Raw genomic sequence first — 23304 nt, 5'->3', positions numbered from 1 at the left:
TTCCTCTTTTATCATGCTCTGTCCTTCACTATCATCCACATAGCCTGGCCTAAAACTTTTCTTTTCTAGAAGCAGCTTTTCTAGAGCAATCTCATCTGACTCTGATTTCTTTTCTTCACATCTCCTAACACCTCTGCACATGGCTTGCAGTGCAGCAGCTTGCATAATTGTGTTGTAAGCATCCTGAACTGGTCTGTCCCCAGGTGTGTGCCTTGTGTATGAGGGGCTTGGGGACTTGGGGGTACAGGGCATCTCCTACAGTTCCTGTCAGCCTGGGCACCCTGATACGGAGGGCTCTTGCTTTGCCTTCCTTTCCATAGCCCAGACCATGGCTCTGCATTCAACAAGTGCCCAATGATGCACTGACCGGCACATAGTCGGCATTCAATGAATAGCTATTAAACTAAAGAGAAACAATGTCAAACCCACTGCTCACAGAAAGGAAATGGGGGAAAGGGTAAAGGAATCCAATGTCAGCACCAAACTCACTCCCCGAAATGACCAGATTTTGAGATGAGTGAGAGAACCTAACCAGCCCACAAAGAAAAAACAGAACAAAACACTCTTCTGGATCCCCTGATGAGCTGCACAATTTCAGTGTTTATTTTCTGTCCCAAGAAACAATGTAATCATGCTTCCCTCTGGCGGTGCAAGGATCATGAGTTCAAATTTTGGCTTTATTATTTCTGTTTGGGTGACAAAGGGTAAGTCACTTAACCTCAAAACTTCGTTTGTTTATTTACATATAGGGGATGACCATAAGGGTTGTGGTGAGGATGAAACATGGCAAAGCAGGTTGTGCCCTTGGTAGCTAGCAGGAGCTCAATAAGTAATGACCGGTAAGCACATCCCAGTAAATGGGGATCAGAAAGGAGATGGGAGGAAGGGAGCTGAGTGCCGGCATAGGAATGCGGCTCATGTGAAAAAGAGGAGGAAGGGTTGTTGATGGGGCCTCCCCTGTGGCAGAAACCTCCTAGAGGACATTCCCCACGGGCTTGAAGAGAGGCCTGACTCTTACTGACATTTAAGGGAAGAGTGGGGATGTCTGGGAATTCTGCCCAGTGGCTTATCACTGTGGGGTTTCGGCATCTGCTATGGAGACCACACTCCCGGAAAATGGGTAGCTCTGTTCTGTGAAAGCATGAGAGCCAAGAACTTCTCTATGGGAGAAGCTGAGAATCACAGGACTCTAGAGATGGTTTAATACTGAGGAAAATGCAGCCCAGAGATGGAAAGTCACTTTTTCAAGGTCACACAGAAAACACCTGGCATAGCCAAGACAAGAAATAAAAAATGAATAATAATATCCAACAACCAGTCAGAACAGGTGACCTGGACTGAAGGGGAAGGTCAGGCCTGGGAGTGGTACAGAAGTGACACATGGGCTAAGCCAGCAGGAAGGGCACCAGAGGAATAGGGCTCAGCAAGCTGCTCTGTGACAGTGCTGTCCTGGGTGGCTGTGTACGCTGTTTCATTTACTACATATAATAACAATAGGACTAGAAGCCATTCTTATCCCCATCTTGCTGATGTCAAACCTGAGGCACAGTTTAGATAATGTCCCAAGGTTTTAAAACTAGAAAGTAAGGAAGCTAGAATGCAATTCAGGTTGGGTTGACAATAAAGCCTGCACTCCTTCTGCACAACTCTGCTCATTTCCAGGCCAGAGGCTATTATACCATTTAAGGCCTCCCTTCCTCCTTGCATACCCTCAGTCCAGGCTCTCTGGAAGTATATGGAATACTTCACCACCCCTAAAACACACACACACACAAATGCACGCCCACACACATACACATGCATGCACACACACACTCTATCCTAGTCCAAAAACAACACACATGCACACACACACACGCATACTCTAAACTAGTAGGGACCTGGTAAGGCAGGAAGATGGCCGAATCCATTAGCACCACCAAGCACAGCACATATTTATGGCCCCAATTACAGCCTTCGTCTCCCCCCACAGTGAAGGAGAGGGAATAGCGACAGGAATAGTTGTGTGCGGTGGGGTCTGAGTCCTCTGTAGCAATAACTACAAGATTAGAGATGTTAGCAAACCCGGGTGATGGCAGCTCTACTATAATGATAAACCTACAGCTTTATTTAGAAATAATGAGACTGGGGGCAGAAGACACTAGGAGGGAAGAGCATGGTGATTTTAGCCAATTGAAGCTCTGGTTGGAAAGACAGTGGCAAACCTCTGGGAATGCCCAGGAGACTATCAGGGGCCCTTGGGCAAGCCAGGCAAGAGGAGAGATGGGGGAAACAGTAGGGCAGCGCTTCCCAGGGCTGGAACGGGTGCAGTGAACTCCCAAAATTTCCATCCCAGGCCTGAGTTTCTTAATTCCATGCAATGCAAGAGGCCTCCGACTGCCCTGCAGGCCCGGTTTTCTCTGGCTTTCCAGCCAGTGGGGCATATTAGCTGCTGTGCTGCCCAGACTTCCCTCTGGAACCATCTGGGCTGGGGAGGTGAGTGTCCCTTGAGGCTTAAGATTTGGAATTAACAAAGAGCTAGACTCCCCAGATGTGTACCTCCCCTTCACTAGCCTTGAGCTCAGGGTTCTGTGGCTGTGAGAAAACAATGCAAATGTTTCAGGCTTTGGTACTTGAAGTCAAGCACCAGGGCGGGGGCGGGAACAAGGGACCTGCTTGGTGCCACCTGCCAGGGCTGAATCCGACTCTCCTGCACAAACTCAAGGAGCAACACAGGCAGCATTCACATCACTTTGGTGAGCACAGAGCAGCCTCCAAGTCCCCTTTCTCACGGTGCCTTTCCTTCTGCTCAGCATGTGGGTCACGGGCTCTCTGCTTTGGTCCAGACTACCTGATCTGGCTGGTTACCCCAGACACAAACCATCCCATTCACCTCTGAACGCATGCAAAGGCTGGGTCTCTCCCCACCAAGCCTGGCTCTAAGCCATTTTCTAAATACTACTTGAGCTGCTTCTCCTCCAAGAAGCCTTCCCAGGTTAACCCCATTCAATTCCAACTGCTTCTTTAATAGTCTTTTCCTTGGGCACCCATATATAGTTTTAACTGAATTAAGTAAGCCACTGGTCATTTAACAAGAAAGTACTGGGTTCTTACACTCAGCCCTGAGGGAAAATACAAGAGAAAGTCAAATGTGGGTCACAAGCCATTCCTGAGCCATTGGGAGGACTTTACAAGATAGAATATGACTCAGGATATAACTCGGGGATACAGAGAACACACAGGAGAGGCAGCTGCTGTGAGACCAGGAGGCCACATGGAGGTTGACGGCAGGTAGGCTCTGAAAGGTGGATTGGTTTGCACCAGGCAGAGAGGTGGGAACAGATCTGCCTGACATGGAGAACCTTGTTGGCAAAGGCAAGAGGCAGAAATGTCAGGTGTTTTTCAGAAGCTGCCAGATTCCTGAGCTCAGGTCCAAAGGGCAGCTCTGGGAATGGAATCAGACACATGGGAGAGATGGGAGCTGGCTGTTGGCTGTGCTCAGCTTATCAGTACTGTCCCCCATTGTGCTGGTATGGAAATTCATATACACTCAGTGCTCTGTCATTCCTGGTGACTGTGATGACTTGGGTCTCCTTGGCCCCCAAATAATTAAAATTTGACAGCACCACAAACAGGTACAAGCATCAGCCTTCTTGCACCTCTTCCCCCTCTTTTGCTTGAGTCCTTACCTGGCAGGGTGATGAGCCTGCTCCTGAGAACTCTACCTGCTGGTGGGGCTGTGGGTTGGAGGGTGGCAGGGGACTCACTTGAGAAGGAACATCCAGCTCAGACAGACGGTAAGACAGGCTGAACATGGGTGGGGCTCTGCAGCTTGGGAAACTCCTGCACCTGGACTCCCTCTGCAACTGGCTGGAATGCTCCCCCTTCCTCTTGTCCTGTAGAGTTATTTATAACTGTCCTTCCCCACCTGATTTAGTTCTCCTCATCAAGGAGACCTTCACCAGCTGTCCTAACTCTAAGGATCCTGCAACCGTACACAGAGGATCGTATTTGCTGCTTTGCACTGCCAGCTACTGCATGGACTTTTCCTGTCTCTGTAATTACACGACAAGTTTCTGTGGGTCAAAGAGGCTGTTTTCTATCCCAGCCCCACCCTCACCCCCATGCCTGGCACAGTGCTCTTAGGAGGAGGAGGTGGAGGAGGGCTATAATGATACTAGTTGAGAATGATGAGGATGATGGTGATTTGTCCTATGCTCTTTGGTTGATCTGCCCTTTTCAGAAGTCAGGCTGGGGAAGTGGGGATGGGACAAGGGCAGGACAGCCACGGGGTTCTCGGATATGGAAAGGTGCATCCAGGTGAGGAGTGTGCTTGGGCACAGACTGCCTACACCAGGCATGAGGCTTCCATTCATGCCTGGAGCCAAAGACACCAGATGGTGGGCTCTGGCAAGGAGCAAAGAAGGCTCCTAGAAGGGCTGAGCTGAGCTCTGCTTCCTGCAGGCCCTGGCCCTCACACCCCTCCCTGGGTGGCAACCTCACTGTGAGGAGGACTGAGCTGCTTTTCTCTACCTGTCCAGTCACCATAATGAAGCCACAACCTAAGGAGACCACAGGGAAGAGCTGCACCAAATGTAAACTTCAGAGTGATTTATGGAGTGGAGCGCTCGGGCATGGGGCTGCCACACAGCTGCTGTTCCAATCTGCCCTGTCTGCCTGCCCCGTCTGCCTGCTGGCCAGCCGGCTACTTATGTTCTTCTTAGGGATGACATTTCAGGAAAGCAAAGGTGGGGGAGGTACTGAGCCATTGGGCGGGACTGGTCAAAGTCAGCACAAGCTATGAGAATAGGGTGTCCCCCAGACCCTTCCTGGGGCATAAGCAGAGCCCACTAAGCTTTCTCTCTGAACAAATCAAGATTTATGCCCTTTGCACACCAGAGCAGGGCTGATTTTCCCAGCCCCTCTCTTCACAGGCTCAACACAGAGATATTGAGTATTGACTATCCAAGCGGGAGTCTGCAGACAGAGTGGGGTCACCCCTCCTCAGGGATATAGTGGAGGAAATATCCAGGTTGCTGCTCAACCTGTTAGCACTCAAGACAGCAGATGCAAGGCCACTGGAGCTTGGAGGGAATGCCCCCACTGAGCTCTCAGCTGCCTGGGGGAGCTTAGAGAGAGGACACTAGCTATACCTGCAGGATGCAGCTACACAGCTTCCTCAACCCAGGGGACTGGAGCGAAGGGCTATGCCAGACCGAAGAGCTCCAGATGTGCCCTCTCCAGTTCTCTGTGCCAAACCTGTGCTCTCTTCTCTTAAAAGCCAACTTGAGCCCCAGCTCCTTGAAATCTTCCCTGGTTAATTCCAGCTGGTTGCAAACAGCCCAGCACCCACCTCCTGTGTAGGGGTTAGTTAGTCAGGTCTCCTTTTGGGCTGGCCTCCCCCATCTCCCGTACCTGACTGGGAAAACAATGCCCAAGCGAAGGGACTCTGCTGCGTGTCGTCATTCGTGCTGTTCATTACGCATGTCCAGCTCTCCTTCTGGGCACTCGGTAGGATTACTTTGCCCCTTCTCCCTTGATATTAGGAGTTACCATGTGTCTTGTTCTAATGGGAGTGGAAGTGACATGTGTCACTTCTGCGTGGAAGTTTTAATAAACAGTGCGTGATTTGCCACTTCATCTTCCTCCTGATGTTTAACTGTGGGGGCCCGTGTCTAAATGCAGCCTCTTTTGGCTTGGGTCCCCAGGTAACAAGGTGGAGTAGAGTCCCCAGTCCAGCTGCAAAGCACATGAAACATGAACAAGGCATAAACTTTGGTTGTCTAAAGCCACAAAATCCTCGGACTGTTTGCTGCTGCAGCATAGCCTAGTTCAGCCTGATTGATATGGCCTGTTTCAATTGCCTATGCCAAGTTTCTAATGCACATCAGTACTCTCAGTAGAAAGAACCACCTCAGAACATGCAACCAGAAGCCATAGATGAAAATTCCCTTCCCTTCCTAGCTACATGGGGACTCTGCTGTCTGCCATCCCAACCTGGGGCAGAGTGCAAGGGTAGACTGGGCTACTGGGCAGTTTCCAGAGTCCCTCTTCATATCCCAAATGGCAAAGGCCCATTTGTCTCTAGGAAGTGAGGGGTTGGGGACATGTCCCACCCAACCCAGAACCACAAATCCTCAAGAAGCCAAGGAACAGGGCTGTACTTACACTTGTGGCATATTGGATATCCTTCCAGATGGAGGTTTCCCGAGACAGGTCAGAGGCCTCAAAGAGGTTGTCCAGGATGACCTCACCAATCATGTCATGGCGGGAGAAGCGGTCAAAGTCGAAGACACTGAGATGCAGCTTGCGGTCAGCCAGCTCCTCATAGGGCACAGGGAAGTGGAAGTTCTCATCAAAGGTGGGGTTCAGGGTCTTGCGGTGCACCCGGGTCTGCAGCTTGCATTTGCGGTCAGGCAGGAGGTAGATCTTGACATAAGGGTCAGAGCTTCCACAGAAGTCCTTGGCAGGGAGGTCAAAAGCCTTCAGGATACGCACAATCAGGGTCTCGGTCTCATAATCATAGCGTAGGCTGAAGTTGATCTTCCCGCAGCTCTTGGTGGCCTCAGACTTGGCATCGTCCCCATCCACCGACTTCTGCTTGTAGAGCTCAGGCTTGATGCGGCCAATGCTGGTGGGCTGCTCTGCTGCTGGTGGAAGTTCATTGCCATAGTCTACACTGGAGACATGCATCTGCCTTGGCAGGTGGCGCTTGAAGGACGTGTGCCTGGTAGAGGGCAGGAGGGGGCAGAGGGAGTGTGGTCAGGGCTCAGGGGAAGGGGGATGAAGGCAAACACGAGCCTGGAGGCCCTGGCTCATCAAATCCCTTGTTGAGCCCCCTTTTCCTTCCTCTTCTTGACCCCACTTTTGCTCTGCACACACTTTGTGTGCAAGGTTGTGGTAAGCATTACATGTTTTAATATATGTAAAGTAGTTGGAATGGTGCCTGATATATAGTAAGCTCAATAAATGTTAGCCATTGCTATCATAATCACTTTTTCCTGCTTTTCTGTTACCTGCTTTCTAGGTTTACTTCCTAGTAGACATGACTCTGGTTTCCTTATTAAATCATGAGATCCCTTAAGAGAAGGACCATCCCTTCTTATCCTCAATGTGGCACCCACTTCATCACTATCATCACCATCACCATTTGTTAAGCATTTGCTATACGGCAGGCAGCAGAGTGGTAAAAGCATGGGCTTTGGAGTTAGACTGCATAGGTTAATTTTGGCTCTGTCACTTTCTAGCTGAGATCTTGGGAAAGTTATTTAACCTCTCAGTGCCATAAAAACGAGGATAATAAAAGTAACAACTGCATAGGATTGCTGTGAAATGAATTGATTACATATGAAGTGCTTAGAATAGAGCCAAGCATAATCATAAGCAATATATGTGTTAGCTCTCCTAATCGATCACGTTGATTCTTCCATTGCTCCTCACAACTGCCATATAAAAGTCATCAGCCTTATTTCACAGTTGGAAAAAGTGAGGCTAAGGGAAGGTGAGGAACTTGCCCAAGGCCATATGACAAACTGTCAGTGTGACCCCCAGCATGTTCATTCCTGGCCTCCAGTCTGAAGACCAGGCCTCGTTCTCCTTGGTTGGTCCCCTGAGGGCCTGGAGAGCCATTGCAGGGACCTAGGAGTCCATCAGAGCCCTAAGTTTTGAGTAAATACAATGCCTTACGCATGATTGCACCACATCTTTTAAAAGTGCTTCTGAATTTAGGGTAGGTTTTTGTCGTTATGTTTTTCTTGTTGCTATTTTCAGTTAAAGGATGCTGTATGTATTTACAATTGTTGTCATGCAGGGAACTCTGAAAGGCTTTAAAGGAATCCTGATTCTCAAACTATTAAGATTCCTTGCCTTATCTGCCATGCACTGCAGACTGTAGCTATCAGGCTTTACTGACATATCCCTAAACAAACCATGAACTCTTACATCTCTAGGCCTTTACTGTTCTCTTCCTTCTGCCTGAAGCCTTTCCTTCCAAACATCCAACACTCCCCTATTCCACTATTCCGTTCCCCTCACACCCACACATACCCCAAGTGTACACCACACATACAGCAACCCGCCTCAAAGGTTTCCCTTTCGTGAAGTCTTTCCTGGTGCCCACCTCCTCAATGATCACCCATCATGGATCACATCATCTGACATATTTCTCAATCAAAGGATATGTGTTATTATTTCTGGTCTGAGATCCTCCCAGGCTGGAATCTCATAGATGTATTAAGGGAGTGTGGAGGTGTGGGGGTCAGGGAAGGGAGCGGTCCACTCCTCACCTGGTGGATGACGCTGGCTCTGTAGTTTGCCGCTGCAGCCGCGTGTGACGCATGATGTGCTCCTTGACCGACATCTGCACCTCAGCTGGGATATCTGGGGACGTGTGGCTGATCTTCACGGCCGCCTCCAGGAAGCCCAGGGTGCTGGGGTCCTTCAGCTTGTCCGCCATGTTGCCTCTGAAGCTGGGGCTCTGGAGGGCTTCCAAGGGGGGATTAGCAGAAGAGGGACTGGAGGCCTCCTTGTTCCTCCAGGGCATCCAGCACAGCTTCCAAAAGAGAAAGAGAAAAACTGCCACCAGGGCCACACCACACACAATAACTACAACTGCGAGGAGGCTGACAGAGGTGCCTGCCCTCGGCATGAGCCAGGCAGGGAGGGACAGACAGACAGAGGCGGGGAGAAGCGGGTGAGCGCGTTGGAGGAGGGGGCACACAGAAGGGACAAAGACGGAAGAAGAGAGAAGAATGGTCATGAGAAAGCTGCCAGGTCAGAGGGAGAGGTGGTTTCAGGGTTGACTCTTGATTGTGCACTTGGTGGAACATGTACAGCCTAGTGTTCACCTCAATCTGATTCTTCCAGCATCATCCTCTCTCCCGCCCCCACCCCTATCCCCCCAGCCAGCTTGGGGAGCACCTGGGCTGTCGTCTCTACTGGTTATTGGCATGTGCACAGGGAAAGGAAAATAATTTAAATAGCAGCCTAAGCAAATGTGCAAATTCGTGAAGGATTCATGTTCAGATGCTGTTTGAATTTCTATTAAAGCTGCTACTATGGCCAGACTTAGAGTCATTTTTGTCTACAGCCCACTTCCTTAACAGGCTGTGATACCTTGAGGGGCAGAGGCTGGCTAACTCATCCTCTTTTCTTCTTTATCCCATCCCCACTGAGCCCAAGACAGGAACTCAACAAACATTGAGTTGACTTCAAGTGAATGAGATTGAGCATAATCTCTTTAAGGGCAAGGATTATGTTCTTCTGTACTCCCAGATCTCTGTGCATAGTAGGCTCAATAAATACTTCTATTAAGTTGGAATCTGATCTACACAGTGCACTTCAAAGCTAAATACAGGCACACTTCATTTTGCTGTGCCTCACTTTATTGTGCTTCACAGATCCTGTGTTTTTTACAAATTGAAGGTTTGTGGCAACCCTGCCTTGAACAAGCCTTTCGGTGCCAGTTTTCCAACAGCATGTGCACATTTTGTGTCTGTGTGTCACGTTTTGGTAATTCTCATGTTATTTCAAACGTTTAAATTACTATTATGGTTGTTATGGTGATCTATGATCTGTGATCAGTGATCTTGGATATTCCTGTCGTCATTGTTTTGAGGAGTCCTGAGCTGCATCCGTGTAGGATGGCCAACCTAATTGATAAGTGTTGTGTGTGTTCTGGCTGCTCCCCTGGCTGGCCATTCCTCTCCTTGGGCCTCTCTATTTGCTGAGGCACAACAATATTGAAATTAGGCCAATTAATAACCTTACTTTGACTTCTAAGTGTTCAGGTCAAAGAAAGTGTCACATGACTCTCATTTTAAATCAAAAGCTAGAAATAATGAAGCTTAGTGAGGATGGCATATCAAAAGCCAAGACAGGCTAAAAGTGAGGCATTTTGTGCCTCACAGCCCAGTTGTGAATGCAAAGAAAAAGATCTTAAAGGAAATCAGAAGTGTTACTCCAGCAAACACACAAATGATAAGAAAGCAAAACAGTCTTATTGCTGATGTGGAGAGAGCTTTAGTGGTCTGGACAGAAGATCAAACCAGCCCCAACATTCTCTTAAGCCAAAGCCTAATCCAGAGCAAGACAGTACCTTTCTTTCATTCTATGAAGACTGAAAGAGGAGAGGAAGCTGCAAAAGAAAAGTTTGAATCTAGCAGAGGTTGATTCTTGAGGTTTAAGGAAAGAAGTCCTCTCCATAATGCAAAAGTTCAAAGATGAAGCAGCAAGTGCTGATGTAGAAACTGCAGTAAGTGATTCAGAAGATCTAACTAAGATAATTGATGAAGGTGACTACACTGAATAACAGATTTTCAGAGTAGAAGAAATAGCCTTATATTGGAAGAAGATGCCATCTAGGGCTTTCATAGCTAGAAAGGGGAAGTCAATGCCTGGCTTCAAAGTTTCAAAGGACAGGCTGACTCTCTTTTTAGGGGCTAACAGAGCTGATGACTTTAAGATGAACCCAATGCTTATTTACCGTTCCAAAAATCCTACGGCCCTTAAGAATTATGCTCAATCTACTCTGCCTATGCTCTAAAAATGGAAAAACAAAACCTGGATAATAGCACATCTGTTTAAGAATGGTTTATTGAATATTTTAAGCCCACTGTTGCGACTTACTGCTCAGAAGAAATGATTCCTTTCAAAATATTACTGCTCATTGACTATGCACCTAGTCACCCAAAGGCTCTGATGCAGATGTACAAGGAGATAAATGTTGTTTTCATGCCAGCTAAAACAACATCCATTCTGCAGCCCATGGATCAAGGAGTAATTTCAACTTTCAAATCTTAGGCTTTAGCTATCATAGATAGTGATTCCTCTGATGGATCTGGGCAAAGTAAATTGAAAACCGTCTGAATAGGATTCACCATTCTTGATGCCATTAAGAACATTCATAATTCTGGGGAAAAGGTCAAAATATCAATATCAACATTAACTGAAATTTAAAAGAAGTTGATTCCAAACATCGTGAATGGCTTTGAGGGGTTCAAGACCTCAGTGAAGGAAGTAACTGCAGATATGGTGGAAATAGCAAGAGAACTAGAATTAGAAGTGGAGCCTGAAGAATGGATGAGGAGTTGCTTCTTGTGGATGAGTAAATAAAGTAGTTTCTTGAGATAAAATATACTCCAGGTAAAGATGCTGTGAACATTGCTGAAATGACCACAAAGGACTTAGAATATTACATAACCTTAGTTGATAAAGCAGTGGCAGGGGTTGAGAGGATTGACTCCAATTTTGAAAGAAGTTCTACTATGGATAAAATGCTATCAGACAGTGGCGCATGCTACAGAGATATCTTTAGTGAAAGGAAAAGTCCATTGAAGCAGCGAACTCACCATTGTCTTATTTTAAGAAATTGCCACAGCCACTCCAGCCACCAGCAACCACCAAACTGATCAGTCAGCAGCCATCAACATCGAAGCAAGACCCTCCACCAGCAAAAAGAGATTAAGACTCACTGAAGGCTCAGATTGTTAGCATTTTTTAGCAATCAAGCTTTTAAAATTAAGGTGTATATATTGTTTTTGGGTGTAATTCTATCGCACACTTAATAGGCCACAGTATATTTTACACTGTATATGTGTGTATATATAGGTATATATATTACAATGTATACGTTTTGTAAGGCTTTAGCTGCCATGGATAGTGATTCCTTTGATGGATCTGGGCAAAGTAAATTGAAAACCATATGAATAGGATTCACCATTCTTGATGTCATTATATTTACAGTATATTACAGTATATTTTATACTGTGTATATGCATATATTCACATATATGTGTATATGCATATATTCACATATATGTGTATATGCATATATTCACATATATGTATCTATGCATATATTCACATATATGCATCTATGCATATATGTATATACTGTATACTCTTAATAGACTACAGTATATTTTATACTGTATATATTTTATTTAATTCTATTGTGCTATTCTAATAATTCTATTTATTTTTATAAAATACACTGTAGTCTATTAAGTGTACAATAGAATTACACAAAGTTATATATATGTTTATATGTGTACATATATAAATTACATATACTTATATGTATAAAAGTTTTATATACATATATGTATATATAGTATAAAAGTAGTATAGTATAAAAGTTATATGTGTATATATACATATATAGTATAAAAGTAGTATAGTTTAAAAGTTACATATATCTATATATACATACATACATATGTATATATGTATAAGTTATATATAACTTATATGTGCATATATATGTATAAGTTATATATAACTTATATGTGTATATATACATATAAGTTATATATAACTTCTGTGTGTGTGTGTGTGCGTGTGTGTGTATATATATAACTTTTATATGCACTGGGAAACCAAAAAATTTGTGTGACTTGCTTTATTTTGATATGTGCTTTATTGCAGTAGTCTGTAACTGAACCTACAATATCTCCAAGGTATTCATGTACAAATGATTCCTAGAGCTGTCCTCTTCCATTCCTGTGGCTATTCAAGAGCTTTGCTGTAAAATTGGTATTTTAAATGTTGTGATTGGTTTGGAGGTGGGCTCTCACTCCCCCACCCCCAGCCCACCCCTGACCCCAGGGATGCCCATTATCCCAAGAAAAGAGTATGCCCCTATGAGAGATGCCCCTCTTTGTGAGAAATTATTAAGCAGACCTCCCATCCCACTTCCCTCTCCAAATTTGGGAATGAACCTTTGAGCCCAAGGCCTCTTCTTGCTCAGAGTAGAGAAGTTAGAAGGCTCTGAACCAAGGGCATACCTTGCAGGGTTTGCAAAAAGGTTACTGTGGACAAGCTAGCAGAAGAGTTTTGTTTGGCTTGCTTAATGATTGAAACGTTAAGAAATTCCATCATCATCATCACCCCAGACTTCTGAATTCACTGGAAAAGACCAATGACTTGGTAATTGAACATGGGCTCCCACATGGTGGGAACTGGTGACTCTCTTTGTAAGGATATGTCCTCACCAGCTCAACCCTCCACTCCCTGTTCCCTGTCTGGCCCCTGAAAGCTTGTAAGTTTGCAGCCTCAGTATTAGCCTGTCCAAATGCCTTTAAAATCTTACTATTTAAGGTAAGAAATGACCCCACAAGTACTGAGGCCAGGCTGTGCCTTTAAAGATGGCAGCAGTAGTCCACAGAAGGGACTTGCTTGGAGTCACAGGTTGGTCAGACACAGAACCTGGACTAGGGTCCAGATGTCCACCACCCAGGCTGGCACTCTTTCCTCTGCCCTGGCCTGTCTGTCTCTGGTTAAACTGTAGGCTACTATGGCACATGTTTTTCCTCTTTGTCTGATTCAGGGCCTCACGTAGAAACTGGCACATGGAATGAATGAGTGACTGAAAGAATGATGTATGAGAAGGCTGTAATTAGTTCTCATTTCAATTAAGTTCAAGCAACATTTACTGAGTACCTGCCATGTGCCAAGTTCTGAGCGAGGCTTTAATGCCCAGGCCCCTGCTAAGGGGATCCAGGTACTCCCACAGCACATAGGCTCCAGGGAAAGAGATCCCACATCAGAGGGGCCAAGAAGGAGGTGAGGATATCAGCCACTCTCTCTGGGAAGCCAGCACTGCCTTTTGATTCCTTTGCTGCAAGTTACTTGCCTAGATTAGTTATCACCTCCAAGAATAGGGAATAATAGCAGAGAATCCTCAAGTCCTGAACCACCTACCACCACCCCCTTCCCAAGCCTTCCCAACGCCTGGCTCCCTGCACAGAGACATTAGAGCCTTTCCCTGGCCAAAGGAGCTGGAGGTAGTCCCTCACCTAGAGACTGCCAGACACTGGGAAATCTCACTCTAAATCAACTTCTATACTAAAGGTCTCCAATGTGGTGGTGTCTCCAATGGGGTGAACCTCGGGGCAGGGGGACACAAGAGAAAAAAAGCAAGCCATTTTAATATTTATAACCTTTACAAGAAATCACATTTTTAATATACAGATTGATAGGAATAATAGCATGTTATTAGATTTAGGCAATTTATTCAACATTAATATGTCTAAGGTTCAAAGAGCTTTATATCTATTCACTCATTTAATCCTCTCCAATGAAAAAGGTATGATTATTATCCTCATTTTGCAGATGTGGAAACTGAGGCACAGAAGGTTAAATAGATTACCCAGGTCACACAACTAGTGAGTGGTGAAACTGGGCTACAACCCAGCCAGTCTGTTTCTGAAGTATCACCTCTGTGGAACATGTATGTAACTTGGGAACAAAAAAACATACATTGGAGGTACTAAGGTTTTTTTTTTTTTAACCTGTTATGAGTTCATGATCTAAATAATTTGGAGACTCTTTCTTCAGGTCTTTATCCTAGTGGGCTCACCAGGAAAGTCACCACAGCTATATGTGTCTTTATTCTACATATCTGGCCATCTCTAGCCCTTCACATCTGTTCTCTGTTACAGCTGTTCTGGATGCATTCTCTGCAATATGAGTCACCTCAAAACAAAAGGTGTTTCTAGGGCTTTGCTTTCCTTTGATCATACATCTTACTTGTTCTGGTAATAATTAGAATTTTAATGAGAAGGGAAGTAGGGGGAATCTAGAGAGCATAGAGTGCACTTAAATGTTCAGCCTGACAAATAATTGAATTCGTAAATGAAAAGAGAGGTAGGAGAAGGGGGTGGGGCAGGAGAATGAGGTTTTCCTCGGTGTGGTTGCTATTTAGATTGCCTCTCCATGTGACCCCCAGCTACTGTTCCCTCAGAGCTGTGATTAGGGGAGGCAGAGGGCATGGTTTATCGGAATCAGAACCCAGTGCTCAATATTGGTTATATGAGACCAGGAGGCCTGTCCTATGCCTGAAGAATCTTATTCCAGGATTAGAGGAGCCTGGGCTTTTGACATCTCACTGGCAGGCAGTGCAAGGAGAATTAGGTCTCAAACACTGAGTGGGTTCATCTTCACAGGAGATGCAAGGTTGGTGAGCAAGGTTGGTGAGCAAGGCTAGTAAGACCAGAGGCAGGCAGCAGGGAGGAGGTGACTGTAGAAGATTTAGCTCCTTTAAAATCACAATATGTGGCCTTGAACTCAGACAGCCCTCATCTCCTAGTTTAAGGTACATTGAGATTAGAAAGGGCTGTAGGCTTCTGTACAGCCTAAGGGCTGCACAAAGGCCCAGATAACCTAAGCTGTGTGCCTTCCCACTCTGGGCTTGCTGGGGCCAACCCACTGGGACATGTCCTCTAGGAAATCACAGGTGCACAAATAGTCTTCAAAACCCTTTTCCCATTCACATCTTATTTGAACTTTGACCCCTTGAGGCAGCTAGAACTTTGATGGGCAACTCTGCCAGTTTTTGAGTCCTGATCCAGTGCTCTTTCAATTTACACCACGCATTCACTTCAGGAAAAGTGAGAAGTAAGCCTCCAGTAAGGAAGAGAGGGTTCAGCCCAGAACTGAAAAAGAGAAAGTACTTCCTAGGTATTTGGATTCTTCTTCCCTGTCTTCTTCTTTACTTCTGCTTCAGCTTAGAGAGAAGGAAGCATTGCCCTGAAGTCAGACTGGCCTCACTCACAGTCTACCTCTACTAGTTTTAAACTGTGTGACTTTGGCAAACTATGTAACACTTCTCAGCCTCGGTTTTCTCATCTATAAATTGGGGGTAATAATAGTATCTACCTTATAGGGTCATTGTGAGTTTTAAATGAGACCGAAAGTGTTGAGGATAGTGCCTAACAGGTAATAAGCAATATAACAAATATTACCTATTTTTATTAGAATTAGTTATGCCCAGCCCAATTTGAAATAGTCCTTAGTTTTGAAATTTGTTTAATGGGCAGAACACCTGCAAACCATTGTACATTAATCAACAGAGATAGCTTTAACCTTGTCTTTACAAACCAAGAACAATCTTACTAGCAGAAATAATATAACAGTTTCGGACATAGCCAGGTCTGTCTGTATCTTGAGACGTAACACAAACTATGGTTCAGATCACACATCTCCAGGCTTTTCCTGCTAATACTCATTTGCTTGCTGCCCCCTCAGTTGTTTTGCTGTTACCATCACCAGCCAGCTGGTGAACAGGAATGAATTCCAAAAAAGTAAGAAGAAGATCGTGGAAGAAAAATCTGTAATTGAGAACATCCTACGTTCTTGAAAACTTTCTTGAAATTTGGGGAAAAGAAGCCTATTGCTCAATATTCATTGTGAAATGTTTTCATTCAGGCATCAGAGGAGCTCTAGTATTTCATGGGCACCTGATTTGGTAAACCACAGTAGCCAACTATCCAGCAGTCCCATGGGAGAGAAAACAACTATGAAACTAGGCTTTGGGATCACACCCCAGTGACATAGCCTTGTACAGGGGCACATGGCTTCTAGCCCTGGCTGTGAAACTGAACTCATAGGTGCTCAGACACAGGATGGACATCTCAGGTGGGTGGCAGTGCCAGAATGACCGACAGCACAGCATGTACCATCTTCATTGCTTTCTAATTGTGTGATCTTGAGCAAGTTATTTAACCTGTCCAAATCTTAGTTTTCTCTTTTATTTAATCAGGATTCGAATTATTCCTACCTTGCAGAATCATTGTGAATATTAAATAAGCTAAGACTTTGAGCACAGGCCCTGGTACACGGTGAATGTCCCCAAAATGTAAGCTGCTGTTATTCTTCATGTTTTGTTTTTTGGTGGAGAATAACAGTTGACTGTGTATACAGAACAGACACAAAGCTAAGCTAAGTCTTTGAGGCAGGGAAGGGAGACACCAGATCAGAGGACAAAGCATCCGAGGGACATCAGGCCCCTCCTCTCTCCTGGGAAGTTGAGATCCCCTTCAAGGCCATCAGGGTAGGATCTGCTTGTCACCTTAAATGAGACTGTCTGGTTGGGGTGATGGCCGATGGTCTCCCTCCTCTTCCAGAAAATGCTGGGTTATTAATTAGCAGCTCAGGGCTTTCTTATCTTCCCCCACTGACACTTCTTTCTCCAAAGACAGCCCTAGTGCCCCCTCCCCTCTTCTCCACCCATAGTGTTAGAATTCATCAGCAATTCTTATTGCTTGCTATTGTTCCCATTTTTCTAATGGGCTCCCACGTCAGAAAAATCCATTTTGTAACAGTAACAGGCATTCTTGCTAACAGATTGTAATTGAAGAGATAAACTGGGAAGAGGAAGCAAAAAGAAAGAACCATTTTCCCCACTCACCCCAAAGCCAGAGAAGGCTGGCTTCAGGGCCTGGAATTGGTGGTGGACCCTCAGAAATGGTCAGTGCAGGCTGGGGAGAGCAAGAGCTGCCTCGGCCAAGGAGCTCTCGTGCAGACACAGACAGAGACATAGACAAAGCACAGCCCAGAGGCCAGGGAGCAAGTGACGCAGAGGCCCAGGAGCTTGGAAGAAGAACGTTTAGTCTGGGAAGAGAAGAGATTCTGGGTAGAACCACTCATAAAATACTAATAATATCATTTATTTATTTATTTATTTATTTATTTATTAATACATAGTGAGCATTATGCTCTTTACATTATCCAATTTAACCTTTCTAGCCTCCCTAAGAAATTGGTATACACACTTAAAGATAAATAAACTAAGCGTAGAGATGTTAACCAGGTAACTTGTTCAAGGGTACAGTGCATTAAGGAGAAGAGCTGGGATTTGAACCTAGGACTTTCTGATGCCCAAATCTGGGCTCTTGAATCAGGTATCTGGGAGGACTACAGATTGAGCTGTGGAGTCCCAGGCTGGACAGAGAAGTTGGAGTGGGGGCAAGTATTTCTTAGTTGTACTCAGGAGAGGATGGGAGGGATACTCCCACTTTTTGGCCTGACCCTATGAACCTGGACAGAGCCCCAGAGACTCGGATTATGACCAGCCTGGTCACCACCTGCCCCATCTTCTTCCCTGGAAAGCTGACACTTCAGGTTGCCCACCAGCCACCAGGCAAGTAACCAGTGGCCTCTGGAAAAGGGGTACCTGAGGAATACCTGAGAGAGAGAGAGAGAGATTGTGTGTGTGTGTGTGTGTGTGTGTGTGTGTGTGTGTGTGTGTTGGGAGAACAGAGCTATTCTGTACTGAGGCTCAGACGTGGCCCATTAATAAATAAGCTCTGCCAGGGCTTGTAAGTTCATTGGGAGAACCGGTGTAATTAAAATTCAGGGCTGGGGGGAGGGGAGCAGAGGGCTTTTGCTTCCTTTCCTTCTTTCAGAGATCCAGCCTGAGCTACCAATGGGGATAATTAGCAGAGTCCAAACAGAGAAGGAATTAATGCTCCTGAAAAAGCTGTGATGAGGAGAGACAATGCCAAACTAATTACGGCCGCACCAAGCTTTATGACTGGGCGCTCACTTCCACCATCATTAGGGGATTGAGAGCTAAATCGGAGACTAATGTGGAGTGTTATAGCTAACAGAACATTGGCACTAATTTAACAATTATTAATATTATTATTTTGGTGGATGGTAACTGTACCTTTCTGCCTGAGGGGTCAGGGCATGTGGCCCTTCTGAATGTAGGATCAAGGCTGGAGTGATGGAGGTGGAGGGCAGACAGCCAGAAATTCTTTTCCCTCTATGCTTCTCTCCCTGTTTGTACCTGCAACTAGTGAGAGGGGTCTGCCTGGGTCCTCGGGGGAGCAAGAAAGAGTTCAGTGCTCCTAGAAGAAAGAAGGGAGGGATGAGGTTGTGTCATTATACTTGGAGGGTCCAGATCTGGATACTCCTGTTTATTTCTATTTTCAGATACTCTTCTGATTTCAGTTCGTAAGTGTGACTCAGTCCTTAGAGGCTTCTTTTCCTAAGCAAGACTAGAAAGGGTGCCACCCAGTTTAGTTGGGACTTTGTCTTAGCATGCTTTCCCCACTCCAGACAACCCTATACAGACCATAAGGAAACCTGGTTTGATCCAGATGCCTCAATGCCACTCCTCACTATTTGCAGCCACATGTTATACCCCTAACTCTGTGGACAGGGAAGATAAACTTCAGACAGTTAGAAGAGAACATGTCTTTTGTACAGAGCTTAGAGGGATGACACATACTGAAACCACCATCCCTACTTGATGTTCTCATCAAAGTCAGAGGGAGAAGAAAACTTCTAGAACTGTAAATCTAAGGGCTCTACAACTCCTAGATACTGGACCCTGCTTCTAGAACTCTAAAGCTCAAAACACACTAGTCAGAATATCATCTCCTTGGGTTCTAAAGGATTGTGCATTGTACTTTTCCTCAAAAGGGCAAAATCTGCCGAATTCCATCCTTCCAGTGAGAAGGACAAATATCACATAAATTTCAGGGCCACAAGTAAACTGGAGTTAACCACACCCGGCTGCCAGCCTAAGAAAAACAGGGAAGCTTGAGGTCTCCTGTCAGGTTTCTGCATTTTCTGGAGCACTTCTGGACCTCTGCTTGCTACCTTAAGTCCAGAACCCATGCTGACCATACCTAAACCTCTGCAACTTGGCTTATGGAAAAAGTTCATTCATTTCCACAAGGCAAATGACACAATGAAAGGTGGAGAACTGCTTGTTAGTGTTCACTTGGGGTATATTAAGGAGAATAGCAGGCCTATGGCTTCAGAGTTTTTAAAGAAAAAGGGGAAACTTGCTTTTAGTTTGGACAGTTTGTGTACAGGTGTTTCCAAGTCAGGGTCTGATTAACTGAGACTTCCTGTGCAATTCCTAGCACAGACTCTAGCCTATAGAGGAGTCTCAGCAAATGACAGTCGAGTCTGAATCTGAATTGTTGAATCTCAGGGTGTTACTAGAAATCTGTAAGCTAGAGACTTAGAACAGGAAGGAGTCAAAGGAAAACATAAAATGGTAAACAGAGCTGGGCATGCTCTAGCCACTTGAATTTTTCATAAAACTGCAACAAATGAAAAGCTCTAGCATTCTGCTGGTTGGAGAATCTGGACCCAGAGAGCAGGCTGGGAGGCGGAACGGCTGGGGCCTGGTCCTGAACTCCATGGCATCTCCCCAAACCCTCTGGTCACCTAAATTCTCAAAATCCCAAGGCCACTCTCAACCACTATCTTTCTCTTGCTATGATCAAAGGGTCTGCTCCTGCCTCCCCATATCCCTTTCAGCCTCCCAGCTTGGACCCTGGGCTTCCTGGGACTTGTGACTCAGCAGCCAAAGTTAAAGTTTTCCTGAGCTAACAACTCGAACTCATCTTCTGATGCAGCCTGCAGGGAAGGCATAGTAATTCATCTGGGCCTGCCCACTCTCACCTCTCAGGCTTTTCTCACCCTCAACCTGGCCATCCAGGCACCTGTCATTCCAGATTATGGGTATCCTTGTGGAGTCAGAACACCTGTGCCTCCCCCTACCAAGATGTGCTGTGCACATACAGCCCTGACCCACTTCCAGCAACTTCCACCCTCACCCCCAGCATTTCTGCCCTGAACAGACAGGAGAGTCAGCTTCCATCCCAGATGGAACTCCACAGGTATGTTCTCACCCTCTAGGCTCTGAGGGTCAGGACTAGCATTAAGGTTCCACTGGAGATGGATCATTGGTGGAAAAGATGGAAGGGAGCTGGGGAGTAGGGAGAGGCAGGAAGAGACTCCCTGATAGGGAAAATTCTGTGTCTGGTGGGTATGTGTGGTGTAGGAGGGGATGGCACCAGAGAACCAGAGTCTTATAACAATAGCTTGCTAGGCCTAATGTGTTCTGCGAATCTCCAAGGCAGGGAATCAACTTCCCCAACCTCCATCTCTGTACCACCCTCTAAAAGTTCTTTAGGTCTAACCTCAGTCCCTTCTGCTGCAGTGATTAAACCATTGACTAAACATTGCCACAACTAGGGACAGCAGCGCCTCCTACGACCCTCACAGGGCTCAGGTGGGCTCCGCTCACCCCAAGGCTGGATACAGCCCCCTACACACAGGCAAGACTCCCCTTGGCCCACCGCCCCCTCCCTCCAACTGTTCCTCACGGGTATCTACCTCTATATACGACCTTTAACCTCAAGTGAAAGAAAACAGGACCCTGGGACCTGCAGCCGCTGGGGAGTTTACCCCACCTGTACCTGCTCCCAGAACCGCCCGTCCCTGGCTTCTCGTCCCTGGAGCAGCGCGTGGGGACCAAAGTCCCGCCTCTGGCAGCCCCTTTCGCCCCTTCCCGCGCCAGCGGTGCGGAGCCACTGAGCAACTCCCGAGTACTCCTAGGCCCAGCGCTACTGGGGTCGGGGTGGGGGAACAAGGAGGGATGGAGCCTGCAGAGCCTCCTGGAACCCCGGCGCCCTGGTCCTTGCAGGATCTCCCCACCCCCACTCCGCATTATCTCCAGGCCTCTCACTCCCCCAGCCCCTCCCCCATGGAGGGGACGCGACCCAGTACTCCCTGCCGCCCCGGACCCTCCAGACATCTGGACAAAGAAGCCCCGCGGCAGCCGGCGAGCGTGGCTGCAGGGCACTGGTGCAGCAGGTAAATACCCTGGGCCGGCCGCCACGTCGCCGACCCTCCCGCAGCTCCCGCCGCCAGGGCGCGACACGCCATTCCTCCTGTCGCGACTCCCCGGAGACGCCGCAGCTGCGCGCCGGGGTCCAGCCTGGCGGGAATCGGGCTCGGGACTCACCCGCTCCGGCGAGCTCGACTCAGCTCGGGCTCCTGCCTCGGCTAGGCGGCCGCCTGGGGCTGCGTCCGGCGCGGGGTCCGCGCGGCTCGGGCAGGAGGCGCCCTCTTGGCAAAGTCGGCTAGAGGCGCCAGCTCAGTCGCGCACCCGCCCCGAGTCCGAGTCCGAGAGGGACGGAGGGAGCGAGTTATAGGGGCGAGAGGGGTGGGGGAAGGACGCCGCAACACCCTCATACCCTCCCCCACCCCGCCCCCTGTCCCCCGCCCCCCAGCGGAGACGCGGAAAACCACTCGCAGCCGGAGAGACACCCGGACACAAAGACCTCGTGCCAGTCGCAGACCCAAGTTTCTCCCGGAGAGACCGGGGGTCCGCCTGCGTTAACCGCAAGAACACACAAACGGACGGACAGACCGACGCACGGACCCAGGGACCTCGACACTCGCTAGGAGGCGAGCTCTGTTCCTCAGCCGGGCGCTCCTCGTCTCCCGCTCTCTCCAGGGACCCCTCTCCTGGCAAATCGCCAGCAGAGCGAGCTTGGAGATGCGAGGGAAACTGAAGCCCCGAGGGTGCCCCGTCCTGGGAGCCTGGCTGTCTGCGGGGTCCCCCGCATTCCGCAGTAGTAATACAGGAGGGCCAGGGGGCTTCTACCCCCACCCCCGGTCCCCTTCGGGTCTCTCCTGGCTGTGCAAGCGATGGGCCAGAGGGCTGGACGAGGCAGTCTCCCAATCCAGAATCCAGACCTGGAGAGTTCTCTCTAGGTTCTGGGGCTCCTGGGACTGGGGCTTTGGGGAAGAGAGACCGCAGGACGCATATCCAGGAAGGGAGGGGGTCCTGGGTCTCCCGTTACCTGCGCCTGCCGCGCTGGGACTCCGCTCTGGGGGCTGCAGCTCGAAGCTCCGACAAGTCTCCAAGTCCAGCCCGAGAGGGGGCGGCCGGGCCCGGCACAGCGAGGCGAGGACCGCGAGCGCCTCCTGGCACCGAGGCCCGCCGGCCCCCCACACTCCGCTCATGCCCTAGACACCCAGGCTTGCCGAGCAGCAGCTCGAACCCGCGCCGCGGCCGGACTGGGGCGGGGCACGACGGCCCCAAGAAGACCCTCCCTGCAGCGGCCCTCTGCGGCTCCGCTCTGCTTTTTAATCACTTCCCCGCAGGGTCCCCGCCCCTCACGTGGCATCCCGCGGCAGCTGGCAAGTCTGGCGCCTCGCGGCCGCCCCCTCTACACTCAGGGACTGGCCTGAGTCCGGAGGGTGGGGGTTTCGAGGCGGGAAGCCGGGCTGTCCCGAATCTCGAAGGGTGCAAGGCCGGGAAAGAGTCCGGGTTCCCACTCCGCATTCACTGCCTGGTGTGACCTTGGGCGTCTCTGAGTCTCAATTTTCCTCTCCGTAAAGGAGGTGTAATGATTTTAAGTACTTCATGGACTCCCTGGGGATAGAAAGATCGTGTTTGTGAAAACACTGGGTAAACTGCCACATGCCACACGAATGACAGGGAAATAGATAACCCCGTAACAGAAAGAGCGACGGTCAGGCAGGGGCTGGGAGGACCTTGGCCGAGGTTCCTGACGGGAGCAGTTAGACTGGCCGCCGAGTCCCAGCTTCGGAGGTAGAAGACCCCAAGACAGGCGGGCGATGCGAACTGCAAGACTTTCCGATCTCCGCAATCCTGTGGTCCGCGGTACCCGCATGTTGCTATGGCGACGGGAGGCAGCGGCCGTCTCTCTCCATGGCAACGGGAGGGGAAAGTTTCTGGCGAACAGGAATGGGGGGTCATTTCAA

The 23304-nt window shown here is 47.9% G+C and overlaps 1 protein-coding gene across 1 annotated transcript in view; it reads right to left on the bottom strand.

Annotated features, from left to right (window-relative positions):
- SYT6 (synaptotagmin 6) overlaps positions 1-22636 on the bottom strand; it is a 64616-nt gene extending 41980 nt beyond the window's left edge. Inside the window, exons 1-3 of the mRNA XM_054463315.2 lie at positions 22377-22636; positions 8265-8613; positions 6148-6706 (exon numbers count right to left, since the gene is read on the bottom strand). Coding sequence (XP_054319290.1) covers positions 6148-6706; positions 8265-8613; positions 22377-22539 — 1071 coding nt within the window. The 5' untranslated portion in view covers positions 22540-22636. The remainder of the gene's footprint in view (positions 1-6147; positions 6707-8264; positions 8614-22376) is intronic.
- Positions 22637-23304: the final 668 nt, after the last annotated feature.

This window comes from Pongo pygmaeus, chromosome 1, assembly GCF_028885625.2.
Source record: "Pongo pygmaeus isolate AG05252 chromosome 1, NHGRI_mPonPyg2-v2.0_pri, whole genome shotgun sequence".
Lineage (NCBI taxonomy): Eukaryota > Metazoa > Chordata > Mammalia > Primates > Hominidae > Pongo > Pongo pygmaeus.
The sequence above is the reverse complement of the archived record's forward strand: the minus strand, read 5'-3'. Positions and strand labels throughout refer to the sequence as shown.